This window comes from Chiloscyllium plagiosum, unplaced genomic scaffold (assembly GCF_037043375.1).
Source record: "Chiloscyllium plagiosum isolate Xiang-an unplaced genomic scaffold, Cpla_swu_hap1 HiC_scaffold_37, whole genome shotgun sequence".
NCBI classification, from domain to species: domain Eukaryota; kingdom Metazoa; phylum Chordata; class Chondrichthyes; order Orectolobiformes; family Hemiscylliidae; genus Chiloscyllium; species Chiloscyllium plagiosum.
Window position 1 is genome coordinate 8,897,842 of NW_028270175.1, and position 22,418 is coordinate 8,920,259.

The window sequence follows — 22,418 nt, forward strand, 5'->3', positions numbered from 1 at the left end:
ATATTAGTACTTCATTAACTTATTTAGAAAAAGTTCATCCAGCTGTTAATGAAATTTGTTCCAGTGATTGATGTGATATAGTTGCTGCTGTTTCTGCATTTGGTAATAGTTATTCAGATTCTGTCAAATTAGCTTCTTCAATAGTTTTCACGCACTGGAAATGACCATGAGCAAATAGCTGTAGTTTGAACACATGAAACAGATTCTTCCCATCTTACTTTCAGTTACTGATGTTGGATAATATTCCCTGGGTACTCGTAGTGTTGCCTCCCCTAAAGTGGCTGGATCGGTCTAGGTGTTGTTGCAATGAGGTTTGATTATGAAAATATCGCTGTCAATCTGCATTTTGTTTGTGACTGACTTCCACAATCTTTCTATAAGATAATGTGGGATAGGAGTTAGGAGTGCAAAACCGGGCATATTCTACCCTTCAGCAATCCTCAGTTCAGGCTTTTGGAGGTGGAGATCTGGACCTCAAGTGGGTCTGTGGGTGGTCAGGTCAGTTGTTAAGTCCTAAATGTTGATCTGCTAAAAGCACAGGATAGTCTACTGCAGTAAAACATTCGATAATCGATCTGAATTCACTTAGATAGTGTTCAGACATGTACTGACAGGTATAAAATGCAGGCAGGAAGTAATTCTCTGCAGAAGAACTGGGCAGATTCTTGACAGATGCTAATCTGTTTTCTGTCAAAGGTGGATGGATCCTTGTTGTCTGTCAGTCCTAAATGAGAATGAGTGCTGTAGTTAAATTGTCTCTAGAAATGAGAACAGAGCAGTAGAAGACCTGCACTCTATCTGAAATGTAGGTGGCATTTCTACATAATGTGGTAATTTAAACAAATGATAGATGGCTCTTTTGGTCAAGCACATGAGCATTAACGTTTTGCAAGACCATTAAGTAAACACAATTGCGGTGCTTCCTAAACTTTTTTTCCAGCATGCCCTATTTTAAATTTTGTATATTATTGTGAGCCCTCAGTGAATGTTTTGAGGGGATGAGGGTTGGTTGGTAGGGGAGAGAAGCAGAGAAGACCAGGTGAGATAAGGGAAAGAGGAGTTGGTAATTGCTATCTCTGAGCTCACAACTTCAAAACTTCAACTTATGACTCCACTTGAGGTCCAGATCTCCACCTCCAAAAGCCTGAACTGAGGATTGCTTTTATCAAGATGTTTTAGGGGTTGCAATCCTTGATTCAATCCATTTAACATTGCCATGGGATCGTAGTGATTGTAGATCATGAAATGTTGATGTTTATGGATGGACTTACAAACAGAAACATAAAAATCTGTGTTGTTCATTTCATTTTTTTCTCTGTGCTGATGTGACAGAGTAATTATGGTAATTGCATTTGAAACTAAAGTTTTTTTTCTCTTCTCTAATGTGTGTAATGCAGATGATTGTAAGGAACAGATCACAATTGCCTCTTCTATAATAAAATTGTAGATCAGAGTTTTACATTGTAAAACTGATAGCTGATACAGCAAAATACATTTGTCGGCTTTTTCTTCATTTAAGAGCTATGCGTGCTATATAAACCCACAGATCCTTGCTACCATGTGAAACTTCCAACTACCTTTGTATTTCATAAAACTGAAATTCATGTTTGCAGCTAAAATTACAATCTGATTTGCAAAGTATAATTCATGTGTTGCATAGTAAATATTTCAGTTTTACTTTTTGAAATCCTATTAGTTGTGGTAATCAAATAAGTGCTGCTTGGTTGCTTAGAAGAACCATACCATTCCAACACCTTTTAAGAGAAACGTGCTATTAGAAATGATTACAATTTTAAGATTCTCTTATTTTCTTCTGACTCTTTTGTTTTCCTTTCCCCCTAATTACCCAGTAAATTATAATGAACTCATTGGGAAAGTGGCTCGAATGGATAAAGAGTGAAGGAGATTAATTAACAAATCCAATTCAGTGACTTATCTCTGACTGTAAAGGCAGTCCCCAGGACAGCTTCCATTCTTTAGTTTGTTTGCAAGTTATTTGCACGCAACGCAGAACAAGATAAAGTAGCGTTCATGAGTAAAGGAAACATTTGTTTGTTGGCTCTTTAAAATTACACCCCTATATGGAATCGTGTTCATAAGTACAAACGTTTGTAAGTATAAGCATTCCTAAGTCAGACATTTGTGAATTAGGCGCCTCTCATACCTTGATATTCAGCCACCATCCAACATGAACCCACAAAGCAAGAAGAACAGAGAAGATTCTTTGTTTCAATTCTTATTGGCAGCTGTGCTTTCATAGGCCCCATGTCTGAAATTTTACCATGCCCCATGAGCAACTCTACCTTTTCTTTCAACACTGGGCTATATCTCAAAAGGTTTGATAGATGTATCAACCTTTAATCTATTACGTTTTCTAGGACTGCCTCATTACAAATGCCAATTTCTTCTAGCTCTTTAGTAGTACGAGTCGTAGAATTGTATAGCAAGGAAACATTTCCTTCGGTCCAGCCTAGATCTAGTCCCATTTGTGAGTATTTGGCCAATGTCCTTCTTAAACCCTTTCTATTCATGTACCCATCCAAATGTCTTTTAAATATTGTAACTGAACCAGCCTCTACCACCTCAACTGGCAGCTCATTCCTTCGGTGGCACAGTGGCTCAGTAATTAGCACTGCTGCCTCACAGCGCCAGGACCTGGGTTCGATTCTGGCCTCGGGTGACTGTCTGTGTGGAGTTTGCATATTCTGCCCATGTCTGGTTTTCTCTGGGTGCTCCGGTTTCCTCCCAACATTCCAAAAAGATGTGTAGGTCAGGTGAATTGGCCACGCTAAATTGCCCATAGTTTTTGGCGCATTAGTCAGGGGTAAATGTAGGGAAATAGGTTTGGGTGGGTTATTGTTCAGAGGGTCAGTGTGGACTTGTTGAGTCAAAGGGCCTGTTTACACACTATATAGGGAATCTAATCTAATCTAATCTAATACATGTACAACCCTCTGCGTGAAAAGGTTATCCCTTAGGTCCGTTTAAACCTTTCCCCTCTCACCCTAAGCTTCTAGTTTTGGACTTGCCCTACCAAGGGAGAAGAGCTTGACTATTCACCCAGTCCATCCCCCTCATGATTTTATAAACCTCTATAAGATTACCCCTCAGCCTCCGATTCAGGGAAATTGGACCCAGCCTATCCAGGCACTGCCTATAGCTCAGACTCTGGCAACATCCTTGTAAATCTTTCCTGAATCCTTTCAAGTTTCACAACATCTTTCCTATTGCAGGGAGACCAGAATTGAATGCACAATTCCAAAAGTGACCTAACCAATGTCTGTACAGCTGCAATGTGACACCCAACTCCTATACTCAATCACTAACCAATAAAGACAAGCATACCAAACTCTGCCTTCATAGTACTGTCTACCTGTGACTCCACTGTCCAGGAACTATGAACCTGCACTCCAAGGTTTCTTTGTTTGGTAAAATATACACTTGGTCACTTAGTATATCTGGGAGATTTTCTGCATTGTCGTCCATGAAAACATGTGAAGTATTTATTAAGCTTCTCTGAATTTTTTCTTTACCATGTGCATTGGGTCATATCTTTAACATTCTGTCTTTATCCATGCTCAACAGCTTGCATTCATATTCTCAGATCCCTTTCCTTGTCAGTTTCTTGGCCTTCCTTTGATTGTCTAAAAGTGCCCACAGTCTTTAGGGCTACTACTGTTTGACATTCCAATAAACCAGGTCCTTTGATATCATACAATTCTTAACTACTTTTGTTAATCACGATTGAGTCAACTTTCCTGTTGTGTATTTGCCTTAAAGGAACGTATGTCTCTGGAGACGTTGTAGTATTCCAGTAAATACTAACCATTGCCCCTCTACAGTCAAATCTTTCAATGTATTTTGTCAGTTCAACATATTTAATGTGCCCTCGTGAGTTCATAGTTTTCTTTGCTTAGATTTAAGAACCTATATTCACAATGAACCATGATGCATTCAAACTTAATGTAAAATTCTATTATAAAATAGTCACTATTTCCAAAAAGCTCCTTTTATAGTAAGGTAATCCTTCCCTGTTACACAGCACCGTATTCAAACTACTCAAATCCAAACTAATCCCTTGTTTCACACCTCCATACACTTCCAGAAAGGTTCTCATGCACACTCGAGGAACTCATCCTCCAATACATAAATGCTGACTTGGTTAACTCAATATGTAATTGAAGCTGTCCATTCTTGCTGTATTATACTCATTGTATCCATCTCTGCTCTCCTGATTTGTAGTGTGCCCAACGTTAAGCTCGCAGTTTAAAGTTCCATAAATGATTCCTATCAATGTAATGCTTTCCTCTTGCAGTTTCTTAGCTCCACCCAAACTGATTCTATATCTTGATCCTTCAATTGAAGATCCTCACTTGCTGATGTAATGATGTCATTCCTTGTTAGAAGTGCTACCCAACTTCCTTTTCCTTTTCGGTCTATTTTTCCTTTGTAGAATATCCTTGGATATTCAATTCCTATTATCAAGCACCCTGTAGCCAGTCTCTGTAATGGCAATTAAATCATATTCGTTTATCTCAATTTGTCCTTCCAAATCAAACATTTTTGTCCATGCTCCCCACTTTCAGATAAAGTACATTTGATCCAGCCTTTTTAATATTATTGTTTTGTATTTTTTGCTCGCCATTGCTTTGTCTGTTGTCTATTTTTGTTGGCTACGCTTCTTTTATTAGTTTTACGTAAGTGCATAAGAAGGAGGAAGAAGAATAAGGCATCTGGCCAGTCAAACCTGCTCTGCCATTTAGTAAGATTATGGCTGATTTTTTTTTTGGACTCAGCTCCACTTACCCACTTGTCCAGCATAATCCTTAATTCCATTACTGTTCAAAAATCTATCTTTGCCTTGTTCCTCTTGAATCTGAGCTCCCTCTCAGATCTCCAATTTCCAGCTAGTGTAGTTCAGATACTCAACAGAACTAGCATGTCTCCCCGCAAGGAGTTCCTGTCTTGCCAAGGTGTAGCACATCAACCCGTACCGTCCCAAATTTGATCCTAATGCCTCATAAATCTAACGTATTCTGTCCTACACCAATTTTCCAGCCATATGTTTAATTTTTCAGTGTTCCCATTTCTGTGCTTGCTAGCATATAGGACTAGGAGCAATCCTGAAATCACTGCTTTGGAGGTGCTACCTCTCTCTTGGCTCATGAAATCTGCTTCAGTCCTCATTTCCTTTCCTGGCTAAGTAATCAAGTAACTGACATTGACATGAAGATGATCTCTTGAGCACCCACAACTCCCCACCCTGAAGAATATCACGCAGGTGTTCTGAGAGGTCCAGTCTGCTCCCCCAACTAAACAAATCCCTATCAATGGTACTCTTCCACTTTTCTTTACTCTTTCACTTTTCATCCTTCCCTCCTGTACAGCTGAGCCACCTGTGGTGCTGCTGACTTTGCTGCACCCCTCTGACGAATCATTAGTGTCACTTGTATCCAAAGTGGAAATCTAATTTGGGAGTGAAGTTATGTCAGTGGGCTTATGTCTGGTTGATTTTCCTGGACGAGGAGAAAGTGAGGACTGCAGATGCAGGAATATCAGAGTCGAGCGTGTGGTGCTGGAAAAACACTGCAGGTCAGGCAGCATCCAAGGACCAGGAGAATCAACTTTTTGGAATAAGCCCTTTCCTGATGAAGGGTTTATGTCCTAAACATCGATTTCTCTGCTCCTCGGATGCTGTTTGACCTGCTGTGTTCTTCCAGCACCACACTCTCGACTCTGATTTTCCTGGACTGCCAGGAGACCTCCATTCCTTATCTTCTTGCAACTCCCCATCCTGCTGTGTGATCATAACCCTAAACATAGTATCCACCTAGTCTTCTGCATCATGGTTGCACAACAGTCACCCCGACCACTGTTTGAGTTCCAAAACCCAGCACTCAAGCTTGTTTAAATGGTAATACTTCTGAAGACATAATTATCTGAGATACCTGGCTTCATACAATTCCCAGACTGTGAATTTTATTCATCTGAGCTGCCTTGCCATATGTTAACTGTGTTATTACAAGTAGAATAGCTTGTCAGCTACTCCTCAGCAGTTCTTTCTGATGCACCAAAGTAATAGCCAAGGACTGGACAGTGAAGATTCTAAATGTGTGCGTGGATTTTTAAAAAAAGCTCCTGCTTGTCACTTAACCCAACTCCCCATTTGCCAAACTCACTCCATCCTGCTTGGTTGACCTTTTGTGTTCCACTTTGCCCTGTTCACTGATATTTCATATTGTGGCAACATTCAATTTTCAATCATTCCACATTGTAGATGAAGTATGATGTGAATAAACGTGATGTTACTCACTTTGGTAGCACAAACTGGCAGGCAGATTTCTATCTGAATGACGATAGATTGGGAAAGGGAGAGGTGCGTTGAGATCTGATTGTCCTTGTACACCAGTTACTGAAATTAAGCAAGCAGTGAAGGAGGCAAATGGTACGTTGGACATCAATACAGAGGAACCTCAATTATCCGAACGAGATGGGCAGCCACTATTTAGTTCTGATAATTGATTATTCGGTTAATCGATTCAATGCCTTTCCTCTGGGGCTTGGAGTTTTCTATTAAGTCTGCTCCCCGATCAGGAGACAAGAGAGCAGCACAACACGCGTGAGCCCTCGCCTGCTCCAACACCGCCCGCCCCCAAACCCCATCCAGCACCCCCTGCCAGTGCCCCCACCTATGCCCCTGTCCGTTCCCAACACTGCCCACACCCGCATCACCCCCATCCACCACCACCTTACCCCCACTTGTACTCCCTTCCACCCCCTCTCTGAGGCAGTCTGACTGGACACCAACAACAAGACTGCTGCTGCTGTGGGGGGGTTGGGGATGAGTTTCCAAATTGCGCGCGCGCATACCCATACACACGCACCAACACACACACTTCAAATATTTGACAGGTTCCACCTTTACCCTGTACTGAACAGTTGTTGTGGTTCTGTTCGCCGAGCTGGAAATTTTTGTTGCAAACGTTTCGTCCCCTGTCTAGGTGACATCCTCAGTGTTTGGGAGCCTCCTGTGAAGCGCTTCTGTGGTGTTTCCTCTGGCATTTATAGTGGCCTGTTCCTGCCGCTTCCGGTTGTCAGTTTCCGCTTTAGTGGCCGGTATATTGGGTCCAGGTCGATGTGTTTGTTGATGGAGTTTGTGGATGAGTGCCATGCTTCTAGGAATTCCCTGGCTGTTCTTTGTTTGGCTTGCCCTATAATGGTAGTGTTGTCCCAGTTGAATTCATTTTGCTTGTCGTCTGCGTGTGTGGCTACTAAGGTTAGCTGGTCGTGTCGTTTCGTGGCTAGTTGATATTCATGGATGCAGATCGTTAGCTGTCCACAAACTCCATCAACAAACACATCGACCTGGACCCAATATACCGGCCACTACAGCGGACAGCTGAAACTGACAACCGGAAGTGGCAGGAACAGGCCACTATAAATGCCAGAGGAAACATCATAGAAGCCCTTCACAGGAGGCTCCCAAGCACTGAGGATGTCACCTAGACAGGGGACGAAACGTTTGCAACAAAACTTTCCAGCTCGGCGAACAGAACCACAACAACGAGCACCCGAGCTACAAATCTTCTCCCAAACTTTGTACTGAACAGTGTTAGAGAGATTATCTGGGGAAGGGGTGTTTAGGGTACATGTCTGTGTAGAACTCCAGGGAAAGTGTGGGAAGAGAGAGAGGGTGAATGGGAGGTCAGTCATTTAGAGATGGTGCCTGTGCTGTCATCAGTCCAGGAGAAAGTGAGGGCTGCAGATGCTGGAGATCAGAGCTGAAAATGTGTTGCTGGAAAAGTGCAGCAGGTCAGGCAGCATCCAAGGAGCAGGAGAATCGACATTTCGGGCATAAGCCCTTCTTCTGTCATCAGTCCAGGACTGTTCTCGGCAGCACTTCTAATCACAGTAAACAAAAGATGTGATCAGTGTTGGACACACACCTTTGATGTAATGTTTCTGTCGGGACCTTGAGATCTCCTTCGGATAATCCAATTTTTGGATAATTGGTATTCGGATAATCAAGGTTCCTCCGCAGATGATTCGAGTACAGGAGTGGGGATGTCTTATGCAAATGTACAGGGCCTTGGTGAGACCGACCTGAGGTTTTGATGCAGTTTTGGTCTCCTTATCTGAGTAGGGATGCTCTGCACAAGAAGGGCATGAAACAAATGTTTACCAGATTGATTCCTGGGATGACAGGATTGCAGTATAGAGAGTGATTGAATTGGTTAGGCTCATATTCACTGGAGTTTAGAAGAGTGAGGGGAGGAATTTCATAAAAATCCATACAATTCTAATAGGATGAACAAAGAAAGGATATTCCTGATGACTGGGGAGACCAGAATCTGGGATCATAGTCAAAGGAAATAAGATGTCTATTTAGGACTAAGATGAGGAAAAATTTCTTCACCCATGAGTAGTGAGTCTGTGGAATTCTCTGCCACGGAAAGCGGTTGAGGAGTTTAGAATTTGGCATGGTTCTTTGGGCTAAAGGGATCCAAGGGTATGGAGAGAAAGTGAAATTAGGGTGCTGAGTTGGATGATCAGCCACAATTGTATTGAATGGCAGAGCAGGTTTGAAGGGCCATAAAGTCTATTCCTCCTGTTTTCTGTGTTTTCATGGACAATAAATCATGTTGATTTAAGTTAGGTGAAGATGTCATACCTATTGTGAAGGTGTCCTTAGTCTGGATCAGCAGTGCTCATTTTTAAATCCAGAATGTATATTTATTCTGGTGGTGTGAGCTATCAATGAGTTGAATTAGATAATCCATCTGGATCTGACCAAGAATCAGGTGTTGTTTCCTTGTCCTCCCACTTGCTCCTGAGGAAAATGTACCGGAATTTTGACAGAAGCTAAGCGACACATGACAGTGACCAGGGTAACTTTCACTCTGACTTGGGAAAACTTGACTCCATGATGGCATCTTCCTCCTGACTGAATCCAAAATTGGAGAAAATTGCTGAATTAAGTCATTTTCAGACAACTGCACTGTGAACTCATTGGAGCATTGACTCATTGTATTATGTTCTGTTGTCCTTTTTAGAGTCGTTACTGTATCTTTACTAAATGGGAGCATTTATAAATTATAAATGCAGAAGTTTAAAATCCAGATTCAGTCCAAAATTTATAATTTTGCCAAAGCTTGATCAATATTTATTTCTCATATTTAAAAAATTGTTTGACAATTGATGGATTTCAAACAAATTATTTTTCATTTATTTTGATTATTTTCAAAAAGATCTTGCAGATTGTTCAGTGGTGAAAATTTTAAGAAGAATTCCAGTCTAAAAATAAAGAAATTTATCAGTACATGATACAATTGCAGACATTCCAGAAAAGCCTTTGAGCTGCCACAATCCTGTTTAATATTGTAGAGATGGACATGGCAGTATTACATTTTGGCTCCCTTGGAGTACTCTTGCCTCTCAAAGTTGTGGTTTCAACTCCCACTCCAGGGCTTGAGTATATAATTGAGGTTGGTACATCAGTGCAGTACTGAGGGAATGTTGCAGTGTCCTAAGTGCCATTTTCTAAATGAGATGTTAAACTATAAGATGTAGTAGCAGAAGTAGGCTCTTTGACCAATTGAGACTGCTCTGCCATTCAGTTATATCATGGCTGATCTGATGATCCTGTATTCCACTTTCTTGCCCCATCCTGTGTCTCTTAATACTCTTTAATGATTAACAATCTATCTCAGTCTTGAATATACTTAATAACCCGAGCTTGACTTTGCTTTATGGCAAAGAATTCTTTGGACTGACAACTCTCGAAGAGAAGAAATTCCTCCTCATCTCTGTCTTAAATAGGTAATCCCTAAACTCAGTGTGTATAGCTCTGATCCTGCTCTCTCCCACAAGGGGAAACAATTTCTCCATACCTACCTTATGACGTGCCATAAGAATTTTTTTATGTTTCAACAAGGTCTCCTTTCATTCCTCCAAGCTCTAATGAGTACAAGCCCAACCCACTCAACTTCTCCCCATGAAAAAAACCCTCCCTGGCATCAACCGAGGTGATCCTTCTCTGGACTGCCTCCAATGCCAGTGCAGGTATATCTTTCCTTTAAGTAAATGTTCACAGTTTTCACAGTTCACAGTTGAGCAGCCCTTTCTACCAACCAAGGTGGGTGTGTGCAAATTAGCTACTGTTTTTGCTTGAATCATCACCATGACTCCTCTTCAAAAGTAATGCTGTAAATGTGCAGTTCTTTGGATGTTCTGAGGTTGTGAAAGATGCTGTTTAGATATAGGTTCTTTTGTATCAATAGTGAATTATGACAATTGTATTAGAGACCTGCATAGGAAAAAAGGCAAATCATATAAAGAACTCTTGTAAACCTGTACGCGCAGTCGATGTTCTGTAAATGGTGACTCAAATATTCTGTGGAGCCTATTTTGTAATAGTGTCCATTATTTATAATATATTTTTGTTTTCAATGTTATGAGGTTCACTGTCTCTGCATCTTTGTGGTGCAACTGTGCTCTGTTTCTGCAATGTTGTTTGCATTTGCAATTTTTGATTCTGCTGTTGAATGCTGCTGTTCAAAACCTCCTCAGGGAACCCATCTCACACTGCTTGGGTTCATCACTGCATTGCGTATGACTCTGATGCGGAGTCCTGCACACTTGAGAAACAAAGCAGTGGTTCCTTTAATTTCCTAAATAGTGGTCATTCCTATCAATGTTTTTACATTATTAAACAATTTGTTGAGAGCTAAACAGAAAACATGTGTTTAAAGCTGCATACACAAAGTTGGTAACTGAGTTCACTTACCTGTATCAAATTGCTGTGTGGGTCTGGATCAGTTAAAGAGTCATACCTTGCTCAAAACGTCAACTCTCTTGTTCCTTGGATGCTGCCTGACCTGTGCTTTTTCCAGTGCCACATTTTATCACTATAAGGGCAGAGTCATACAGCATGAAAACAGACCCCTCAGTCCAACCAATCCCTGCCAAACATAATCCCAAACTAAACTTGTCCTACCTGCGTGCTCTTGGCCCATATCCTTCTAAACCTTTCCTGTATCTATCCAAATGTCTTTTAAATCTTGTAACTGTAACTGCATCCACCACTTCCTCTGGAAGTTCATTCCACAAACAAACCACTCTGTTTTTTAAAAAAAATTGACCATCATGTCCTTTTTACATCTTTCTCCAGCTACGTTTTTTCAAAAGAAAATACCCCGTAGTATTGAAATTCCCCAATCCTTCGGGAAAAAAACCTGATATTCACCTTATCTAGCCCTTCTTTATTTTATAGACCTCTATAAGGTCACTCCTCAACCTCTTATGCTCCAGTAAAAAGGTCCCAGCCTATCCAGCCTACCCATTAAATTCAGGTCTCCCAATCCTGGTAAATCTCCTCTGAACCCTCTCTAGCTTAGTAAAATACTTCCTATAACAAGTAGACCAGAACTGACACTATACTCTAGAAGAGGCCTCACCAATGTCCTGTACAACTTCAGAGTAATGTCCCAACTTGTGCTCTCAAGAGATCTAAGCAATGAAAGCAAGCATGCTGAATGCCTCCTTAATCACCCTGTCTAGCTGTGATGCAAACTTCAAAGAATTATGTCTCGGAACTCTTGGTTCTCCAACACTGTCCAAGGCTCTACTTTTAATTGTATAGGTTTTGTCTTTGTTTGTTTTACCAAAATGCAATTCCTCACATTTATCCAAATTAAACTCCATTTGTCACTCTTCATCCCAAAGCTCTTCAGTTCTGTCACTATCACATTTAGAATTTTATTACATCAGAATTTTTAAATAAATATAACTTCATTGCATCTATTGTAAGGTTGGTTTCTTAGTAAAGATGCTTAATTTTTTAATTAATGCATAACATTTAAAATTGAAATCTCTAACATTGTTTTAACTTTTTAAAACTTTATTTTTTGAAAAATATTTTTTGCAATATTTTAAACTCTTTAGTAATGACGATATCAACTTTTCACTGAAGTAGATTTGGAGTCATTGTGAGTTTGTTTCATGGTGCTGTAGAGAAGAGATTTTGGGATCTTTTACTATCAGGGGTTACCATATAAAAGTTGTTTGTGTATGGAACCCAATATATCTTCATCAGTCCAGTAATTCCCAGCTGGTTTTGCTGACTTAGGATCAAAAGTAAGAAGGATCCTAAGTGATCTTGATAAATTTAATGTACATTTGGGGATCTTCCCTGTTTCTGTCACCCATAGCTATGCTAGCAATGCATTGACACACCCTGCAATGAATGCGCTTCCCTGCACTTACTATAGGGTTCAGGAAGAGAAGTGAAACTAGGACTGGTTAATATCAAAGACTGCTGATCTCTTCAGTGTTGTTATCACGAAACGTGCTATCCAAATCTCTACATTGTAGACTGTAAAACATTTTGAAAGGAAAATATGTATTTCCTTTCTAATATACAACCATTTGAATTAACCCACAGTTGTGGTCTGCTTTGTGACTGATGCTGCAGCATATTGAATTTTTTTTTAGATTTTTATTTGACAGCTTAATACAGGATACCTTGCAAGTAGTCATGCAGACAGAAACATGTGATTAGAACAACTGGTGAGGTACATCCAGACCTGGATTAAAAACAAGTTATGCAAGTGAAAGCTTGGGTAAATATTATGCTATGGTTATTGAGATTATTATTTAATGTAGTCAGATTTGGTTTCTTTAATAGCCATTTGTTGTGGCTCAAAGTGCACTTAATACCTGTGAAACTATATTTTGCTTTACTTTCATTTCTTTATCTAGCTATGGTAAGCTTCTGCAAAACAGAAGTGTTTTGATGAAGTTCCAGTGAGGGTTAATGGTTGATGTAGTGCACATGGATTTCCAAAGGGCATTTGATAAAGTGCCATGTAACAGTCTTGCAAAGAGATTGAAGATCATGCAATAAAGGATACAATAGCGACCTGAAAATGAAGTTGACTAAGAAACTAAATTGAGATTAGTGGAAAACCGTTGTCTTTCAATTTGCAGGAAGGTATTTGATGGGACCCCCAGTAGTTGGTACTAGGATCACTGCTTTTCTTGATATCTATTTCTGACTTAAACTTTTTAAGCAATTTCAAAAGTTTGTACATCTTACAAAATGTACAAGGCCTTCTCAAGTGCAATTAAGGATGGGCACTAAATGCCGCCTAGCTGATGATGTACATATCCTGTGAATCAGTTTTTAAAAAAAGCATTGTAGTTGTATGGAGGAAAGACTTCAAAAGGACATAGACTGTGGAATGAATGGGCAGGGGCATGTAAAATTCAACACTGAGAAGTACAAGGTGATATTTTTTGGTTGAAAGATCAAAGTGAAACACTACAATATAAGGGAGTTTTAAGGGTGGTGCAGGAAAAGAGACACCTCAATTTATGTCTAAGAAATTGTTGAAGGCCAAAAATCCTTGGAGAAAGTAACTGGAAAGGCATTTGGGATTCTGAACTTTTTTAAAAGAAAGGTATGGAGCACAAAATCAAGAAAACTATGATGAAAACTAGTTTGTCAAAATTGAAGTATTTAATTCAATTGTTGGCACCATGCTTTTAGGAAAGATGTGAAAGGTTTGCAGGAAGATTAAAGAAAATAGTTTCAAGGAAGAAGAGCATCACTTATATGGATAAATCAGAAAAATTAGGGTTGTTCTCATTTAAAAGCTGTTTTTTCCCCTCCCCCCCAGAGTCTGGTTTTGATCTGAAATGTATCACCTCAGAGGATGGTAGGAGCAGCTTTAGTCATGGCTTTCTTAGGGATATTGTATAAACTCCTGAAAGGAAACAGGGAAAGAACAGAGAATGGGTCGAGTTAAATGGTTCTCAGAGATCTCTCAGACTTGACAGAACTAAATGATGACAACTTTTCATGTAACCTTTCTATAATTTCTTAGACAAAATAAAATCTCCTATTTGCTTCTGGCATCATGTTCTGGTATAAAAAGGAGGCAAAGCAAATAGATAATTCTTATTCAGAATGGCTTTGCACAGCATAGTTAAAAATGACTTTACAGCAAAACTAAAATAAAATGACTGCACAATGTGTTCTTTATTTAAAATTACATGTTTTACATCCTAACTCATCCTTGCTAATTTACACCAGAGCATCAAATTGTGTGATCGAGATGAAGGTGAGATTAGAAAAATGAAGATATTTTTATTCCAATATTTTGCACTTTAATATTACCGCATTAAAAAGATGTTTACACCCAGGGTGTTGAGTGTAATGAATCCTATTTGTGAAACGTTTTCTTTAGGTTGGGAAGGGTGCAGAGTGTGAGAGTGGAGACATGTTGTGCTAGTATTTTAAGATATTTGTATGCTTAATTTCTGTAGTCATCAAAGAGCCCCGTTGGTGCAGGTAGAGGCCATTCGGCCCATTGAGGCAGTCACCCAAGGCTGGAATTGAACCCAGGTCCCTGGAACCAAGATATCAGTGCTAACAACTGTGCCATGTGCCACCCCATATAGTCAATGAACTTCAGTACAGAGGATAGTCAACACTTGAACTTCTTTGAAGTAATTAAGCACGTTTTCAAGTGTTGGTCAGAACACTTGATGGATAATTTGAAGCATTGCAGAAATTGTCTTTTTGGGAGGGAAATTAGTCTGGAAAGCAGATTGTTCAGCCTGCTCTGCTTGAATCTCTGAAATGATCTGTTGAAGACCTATTTTTGTTTTCTTTACTGGAGAGCACTGAGGAGGACAGTAAAAGATGAATGAGGAGGAACTGTTTTAAAAATGTATAACGTAGTATCTTCACTGCAATACTGTTGGTTAATTCTGGATTGTGTGATGGAGCTTAACTGGTAGCAAGTGGTGCACAAATATCTGACTTGTACTTTGTATTCCTTCCCTTTGAACCATCTAAAATGAAATGCTTGATTCTCCTTTCTGTCTGAAAACATTGAGGATTTAATATTTTTCTTGCATGCCCCATCTCATGCATGCTGATGTTTGTGCTTTTATGCACCGAGTCTCTGAATGCCTCTCTCTGTTCCTGATTCTCTCCAGCTCTTCCTCATATCTGTTTTAGACTTCTCTTCATTCCCTTCATTAATACGCATAGAATATTTACGAACAGTTTCTGGTATTTCTGATGGATTGAGTTTCTTTTTCGAACAATCATTAATGCTCTTCTTTGCCCACTCCCCCATTTAACATTGTGCCAATTTCTGCTTTGGCACTTCAGAACTTAGGGCAGCCTGACTCGTGTCTGTTTTTTCAATAGTCATGCTGCTTGAACACTTCAGTGTCTTTTACTACTAATCTTTACCTTTAACATTCTCAAAAGCTGAGCTTCTCCAGCCAGCTATGGTACAGAATCCCAAAGGTTCACAGCCCTCTAAGTAAAAAATTTATCCTCTTCTCAAACCAGGTCAACATCTGCCTTATTTTTAAATTGTGCCCCAGCTTCTAGGCTCCCAAATTAAGGCAAGCTCCTTTTCTGCATCTACCTTGTCTACCCTTTTAATTATTCTGTAGGTTTTAATAAGAATTTGTTCCATTCTAATTCCCCACCTTCATCCCAGCCAGTTCAAAGTACTAAAGCACCGTTTATTTTTTCCAATAAGGCTATACCAGTGTACATTTTGTCCCTTCTGCTCAGCTATATTATTGTGCTCTAACTCTATTTAATTTTTACTTAAGACCAGCTCTCTGTCTCCATCATGTTAGCAGGAAAAGGAATAGAGTCACGAACTGCTAGATATTTGCCGTGTTGGTTCCACTTCATCCTGTGTACCATCTGAAAATTATAATTAATCGTCAGCAATAGTACTTCAGTATGTCCCTAACCAAAATACAACTATCTTTGCCTCATGTTACATTGGTTGCCACCCTTTCTTTATTTCAAATTCATGCTCAGCCTCATGTTTCTAATCAACAGTGCTCCTTCTCTGTTAGTCTCAGGCCTCAGCCTCACCAGTGCATTTCCCTTCTCCAAGCACCTGTTATGCCTGTTGTTTCTCAATATTATGTCCTAAGTACCAAAGACTGCCTGTCGTTAGTCTTTATTGTTCTTCTGATCTAACAGCACTTGTATATTTCATGTCCATAACTCTACTTCTGCCCTGACATCAAGATAGCCATTCACCCTGGATCACAGTATCAAAGTTCTGCACCCAACTATCCCAGATTACTGTAAATTGGATCCCTGATCGCTTCCCACTCTATCTGCCAACTTTTCAAATGTGAATTCCCTACCTCCCATCCATCTTTCTCCAACCCCATCCTTCATTTTCTCTTAGCCATGCATGTTATGGTACATCCATATAATCATCTTCACCCAATCCAATTACTCACTTTAAATTGTTTATATGTTGGTTGCCTTATACTGTCCTTAAAGCTGATGAGCTTTCCTGCTGGGGAAAGTAAAATCTACATACTAAATGAGAGAATATTGAAAGAGGATTTTTAAAAGAGAAAGGGGGAGAGAGAGAGGTATCAAGATTGTTGTAGGACTTGTCTGAGAATAAGATGTGTGTAGAAGATGAGAAAAAGGTGGAAATATGCAGATTTAGCAATTGGGTGGCAATTGAGTGTTAGCTCAAAGCTCAAACCTTTCCCTTTGGCCAACATATCTCACTGTCTTCCTTCTATGTGTCTCTTTTCTGTCCCCTTATGCCTTGTATGTACTTTTCTTCATATATTTACAAAAATTGGAGAAACTTTAAAGTGGACACCAATAGTGATTAGTTGGAGGTTAGCGTTATATACCTGAAGCAAAAAAAACCCATAAGCAGGCATGTGACATAAGGTTTTGTTGTTGATTGGCTATCCTGAAATTTTTTATTGATACTGAGCCAAGCAGTTTGAGGATCGGTTGAGATTGAGGTTGGAAAAAAAAGTTATTGCTGTTGATATTTGACAAATGATAATTATTTCAAACAAAACAAAAAAAATGCACAGGATGTTTAATTGAGATCCCATTCTGTTCCAAGCAACTCCCCACCCAGACTTGGGTATCACTGTTCTTTAAGTATCCCTGATTGGTATAATGGATCTACCTCTGCCAAAATGGACTACAGTGGTTCAAGAATGCAGCTCACCATCAAGGGATGGGCAGTAAATACTAGCCCAGCTACTGGAGCCCACATTTCAGAGAGATTTTTTGAAAAATCCCTTTTTTTTTTCTTTAAATTATTAGAGGTTTTCTAATCCGGAACCATTATTTCTCTTTCAACCAAACTGTCAAAGGAAATTAACTGGTAATTAGCCTCAAACTTTGTTGCACGTTACTGGTTCTAAATGGCTACTGTTGTTTACACAGTTGTTATTTGAATCCAGAGAAAGCCATTGTATGTGAAACACTTTGAGATACTTGAACATGAGAAAATTCTATATGAATGCAAATTACCTTTCTAATTCGCAAGCTCTTAATTAGGAAAAAAATGTTCTTAAAGACCATGAACGCTGTATTAACATTACAAGCAAAAGGTATTCCTATCACACACTTTTACTGGCAGGCACCAAAACATCATTTCACTGAAACTGAATTGAAGATGTTATTTTGAAGAACCAGTAGTCACTTTTAAAATACACTTGAAAATTGCAGTTTATTTTTTGATTGTCTCTTTATTTGAGAAATTCAAAATTTTGGATGTGGTACCATACATAGAAGCTGCATCTTTTGTTTAAATAATCAAACGTGATATTCCATATTTCATGATGGCAATGTTTAGCCTACAAGAACCAACCTTACATAAATATGGAGTTAAATGCAGCCATACTGGCAAAGCATTAGTTCACAAGCTCAGACTTAGAAATTCTGAGCACTGCTGGACTTGTTGTAACATGAAATCTACAGTGTAGCTATAGCAACAGTGCACTTTCAATGCGAACATCTTGTCATTTTCTTTAATCCGTTGCAGCTGTGGAACCAAAAAATTAAATTGGTGTTGCTATAGTTACCATCTTTGTTGCATCAACCACTTTTGTGCCCAGTTTCCTGCTGCTTTTTAACATTCAGAGACATTCCAGATTCTCTTTGTTTGTAAAAAAAAATATAGCCAAGCGACTCACGAAGTTATACAGTGAGGTTTAAGGAATATATGTAGATTCATTTTAACCCTTTCATAACTCAACTGGATTTGTCAATTTTGCTGTTAATCTGTGGAGGACAATAATGAAGCACTATTAACATAGTGCAGTGTCCCAAGGTGCTTCATAGGAGTGTTATCAAACAATCTTTAACATTGAACTGCAAAAGGAGATCATCAGAACTCCAGATGGCGACATTTTCATATTAGTGCAATGTATAATAAGTGAATTAACGTTAATATTCTTTTTATTTTCTGGCCCTGCCTACGTTGTAAGTAGTTTAACTCGCAGCCATTGACTTTAATCACCACCTGTTTTTTTTAGCACAGAAGAAGAGTCTAACAAAATGTGTTTCTTTTTGCAGCTTTCTGCTTCATTACTCTGATGTCACTCCTGTTATATAAGATTCCATATTTTAGGATGATTTCACTTGGATTAAATTAGTCCAGGTTTTACATTTTCAGATGTGTTAATTGATACATACTTGGGCCAGTATATAACATATTAAAGGAAATTCGAATATTCTATGTCAAAAGCATATTTGCAGATATTACTGATTTTAAAATCTCAAAATTGAGCACTTGGCTCATTGTGTCTGAACTGGCTTATCAAATGAACATGATTACCTACTTTCCTTTCTCTGAATTTTCCTATCCCCTTGCACATTATCCAAATAATCATCCAATACCCTTCGAATGCCTTAATGGGACCTGCCTCCATTCCATTTCCAGTCGTTGCATTCCACACCCAAAATACTCACTGTGGGGAAAAAGCTCTTTCACGCATAATTTGCATCCTTTGCAATCACTTTAAACCTATGCCCCCCCCCCCCCCCCCATTTTGATTCTTTGAACAGTTTCTCCACCTGCTCTATGAAGTCCACTCATTATTTTGAAAACCTCTGTCAGTTCTCCTATAAGATGCTTCTCTCCAAGAACAGTCTTAACTTTGTCAGTCCATTCTCAACTGAAGTTCTTCATCTCTGGAACCATTCTTGTAAACCACTTGTGTACTTTCTTGGATTTATTCATATTCTTCCTACAATGTGGCGCCCAGAACTGTGCACAATGCTCAAACTGAGGTCTAACAAGTGTTATGTGCAAATTCAACTTCACCATCTTGCTCTTGTACACTATGCCCCTATTAATAAAGCCAGGGACACTGCATGCTTTACTTACTGCTCTCTCCACCTATCCTGCTACTATCAATGATCATTGCACATGTTCACCTAGATCCCTCTGCTCCTGCAGCTCCTTTAGGATTGTACTATATATTTACACTCACTTCCAATGTTCTTGCTACCAAATCTTGTTAGGGATACACTTGCTGATTTCTTCTTTTTTATGTGTAATTATTGTCTCTTGCAGGAGGCTGAATAGCACCCAGGGAGAAATCCGTGTGGGGCCCAGTCATCAGGTAGGGGAGCTGTTGGATATTTTCCATTATGTTCATGCATAATCTTTTCATGTAGACATATTTATAAAATCTGAAAGATAAAGTCATATTACCTGTGTATATTTTGTGAAATATGGAATAGTGTCTTAGTTTAAGTTGGATTTAAGGCTGAGTTGCAACTGCTGTCAGCACCTATTAGAGTTCATAAGATATAGGAGCAGAATTAGGCCATTTGGCCCAGGGGGTCTGCTCCGCCATTCGATCATGGCTGATGTGCTCCTCACCTCCATTTTCCTGCCTTCTCCCCATAACCCTTACCAATTAAAAATCCGTCTAACTCCTCAAATTTACTCACTGTCCCAGCATCCACCGCACTTTGGGGTAGCAAATTCCACAAATTCACAAACCTTTGGGAGAAGTAGTTTCTCTTCAACTCTGATTTAAATTTATTTCCCCTTATTCTAAGACAATGCCCTCTCGTCCTAGAATGCCCCACGAGAGTTGTTGATCCCAACCAAATTTCAATCTTTCCCTTAAAAAGAATGGATTTTTGCATTTAGTTGCATCTATGTGTGCTTGAAGGGGACCACTTCTGTATAACAGCTAAGATTAAAAATGTCCCAAAACTAATATCAAAGGGAAATATGATGTATAGAGTTTATACCTGGAGATAATTATTTATTAAGAGCACCAGCAATAGTGAGGAAGGGTGGTAAATCCTTTGTGAATTCTGAAATTTGCTGTGTCCAGACCTTTTTCTTAAAAATAAGTCAATATTGATGAAAGAATCCTTGATTTAATCTGAGAGGTGCTGGTGGCAACACACTGGTAGAGGGGAGTAACAAGGAATGAAGCAGAGAGAAATCTCGAATCCTATCACTCAGCATTGCAGTAAATTAGGTAAACGCAGTCATTGCATCATTATGAACACCAAGCATAACCACAATAGACTTCAATTTATTGTGCAAAATGTATTTGCAGATGTTGGCTTTGCTCATTCTAGTTTTCACAATGCCATCCTCTTTATAGGCACAAACGAATCTTTTTAAACTGTCAGGGTTAGTGTTCATTGAATTTCATAAATCCAGTAATGGTTTATTTATTTTGCCAGTTTCCTATTTAAGAACCTAAAGAACAATAGGCACGAGTCAAATCGTTCAGATACTGTATCAGATGGATTAAATTTTTTGTCAACAATTTTAAATTGTAATCATGTTTGTTTACAATCATTTAATAAAATGATTAAATTCATTTTATTTGACTTCAATATTTATGCTTCTTCCTCTTCCCCTTGTGTTCTCTCTAACTAAATTTAAAGCATCCCTTGTGGCATATGTTTAAGAATAATGTGAATGTCTGCTCTTTGCCAATAATTTGACAATAGACTCATGGATTGTGATTTCATAGTTCGGAATCAATTTTGTCATCCTGCTGCCCACAACTTGTCCAGAAATCATTGGTTAAACCAGAATTGATCAGCTGAACGCATATCTGAATCCTCCACTCTCCTGAATCCTCCACTGAATAGTCTGCATCCTTTCCTAAAAACAAATGCAGGGAGCTGTGACAATTTATACCCATTAACATTGATGTGAAGCATAAGTGTAGATTAGTTTCTTCAGATGCCAGAACTGACACTACAGATAGAAAAGTCATAGAGTTGGATAGCACAGAAAGAGACCCTGGCTTCCAACTCATCCTCGCTGACCAGATATCCTAAACTGAACTAGTCCCATTTACTAGCATTTGACCCTTATCCCTCTAAATCTTTCCTATTCATGTACCCACCCAGATGCCTTCTAAATGCTGCAATTGTACCAGCCTCTGTCATTTGCTGTGGCAGCTTGTTCCATACACTCACCACTCTCTGCATGAAAACATTGCCCCTCAGGTCCCTTTTAAATCTTTCCCCTCACACGTAAAACCTGTGCCCTCTAGTTTTGGACTCCCCTATCCTCAGAAAAAGACTTTGTCTATTTACCCTATGTATACCCTCCTGTTTTTATAAACCTCTATAAGGCCACCCCGAGTCTCTGACGCTCCAGGGGAAAAAGGCCCTAGCCTATTCAGCCTCTCCCTGTAGCTCAAACCCTCCAACGCTGGCAACAATTGTTACAAATCTTTTCTGAATCCTTTCAAGTTTAACGACACCGTTCCAATAGTGGGGAGACCAGAATGGAAAGCAGTATTCTAAAAGTCACGTCACTAATGTCTTGTTCAACTGCAACATGACATCCCAACTCCTGCTCTCAATGCACTGAGTATTGGAAGCAAGTATGCCAAAGCTGCCTTCACCATCTTTGTCTCCTTGCAATTCCACATTCAGGGAACTATGCACCTGCACCACTTGATCTCTTTGTTCAGTATCACTCACCAAGACCACACCATTAAGTGTATAAATCCTGCCCTGGTTTACCTTTCCAAAGTGTAGCACCTCACATTTATCTAAATTAAACTCCATCTAATGCCCATTGGCCCATCTGATGAATGCCCTGATAACCACCTTCGCTGTCCACTACACCACCAATTCTGGTGTCATCTGCAAATTTACTAATCATACTTCCTATAGTCCCCTCCAAATCATTTATTTAAATGACAAAGAGCAGTGGTCACTGCACCAATCTTTCCGACACACCGCTGGACACCGGTCTCCGGTCTGAAAACCCCCACTCTCTGTCTTCTACCTTCAAGCCAATTTTGTATCCAGTTGGCTAGCTCCCCCCTGGATTCCATGTGATCTAACCTTGCTAACCAGTATACCATGCGGAACCTTGTTGAAGCCTTGCTGAAGACCATATAGACAATATCTACTGCTCTGCATTCATCAATCTTCTTTGTCACCTCTTCAAAAATCTCTATCAAATTAGTCAGACACGATTCCATGTGCACAAATCCATGCTGACTATCCCTAATCATTCTCTTCCTTTCCAAATGCATGTAAATCCTGTCTCTCAGAATCCCCATCCAACAACTTACTCACCACTGACATG

The 22,418-nt window shown here is 39.4% G+C and overlaps 1 protein-coding gene across 7 annotated transcripts in view; it reads left to right on the forward strand.

Moving 5' to 3' along the window:
* The window catches only part of rerea (arginine-glutamic acid dipeptide (RE) repeats a), a 571,358-nt gene that overhangs the window by 336,176 nt on the left and 212,764 nt on the right, over window positions 1-22,418 (forward strand). For all 7 annotated transcript variants that reach the window (XR_006309302.2, XM_043676153.2, XM_043676157.2 and 4 more), the window contains one exon: window positions 19,401-19,449. Coding sequence is in view for 6 of the 7 variants with exons in the window: in XM_043676153.2 (XP_043532088.1) it covers window positions 19,401-19,449 (49 nt within the window). In the remaining variant the exon portion in view is untranslated. The remainder of the gene's footprint in view (window positions 1-19,400; window positions 19,450-22,418) is intronic.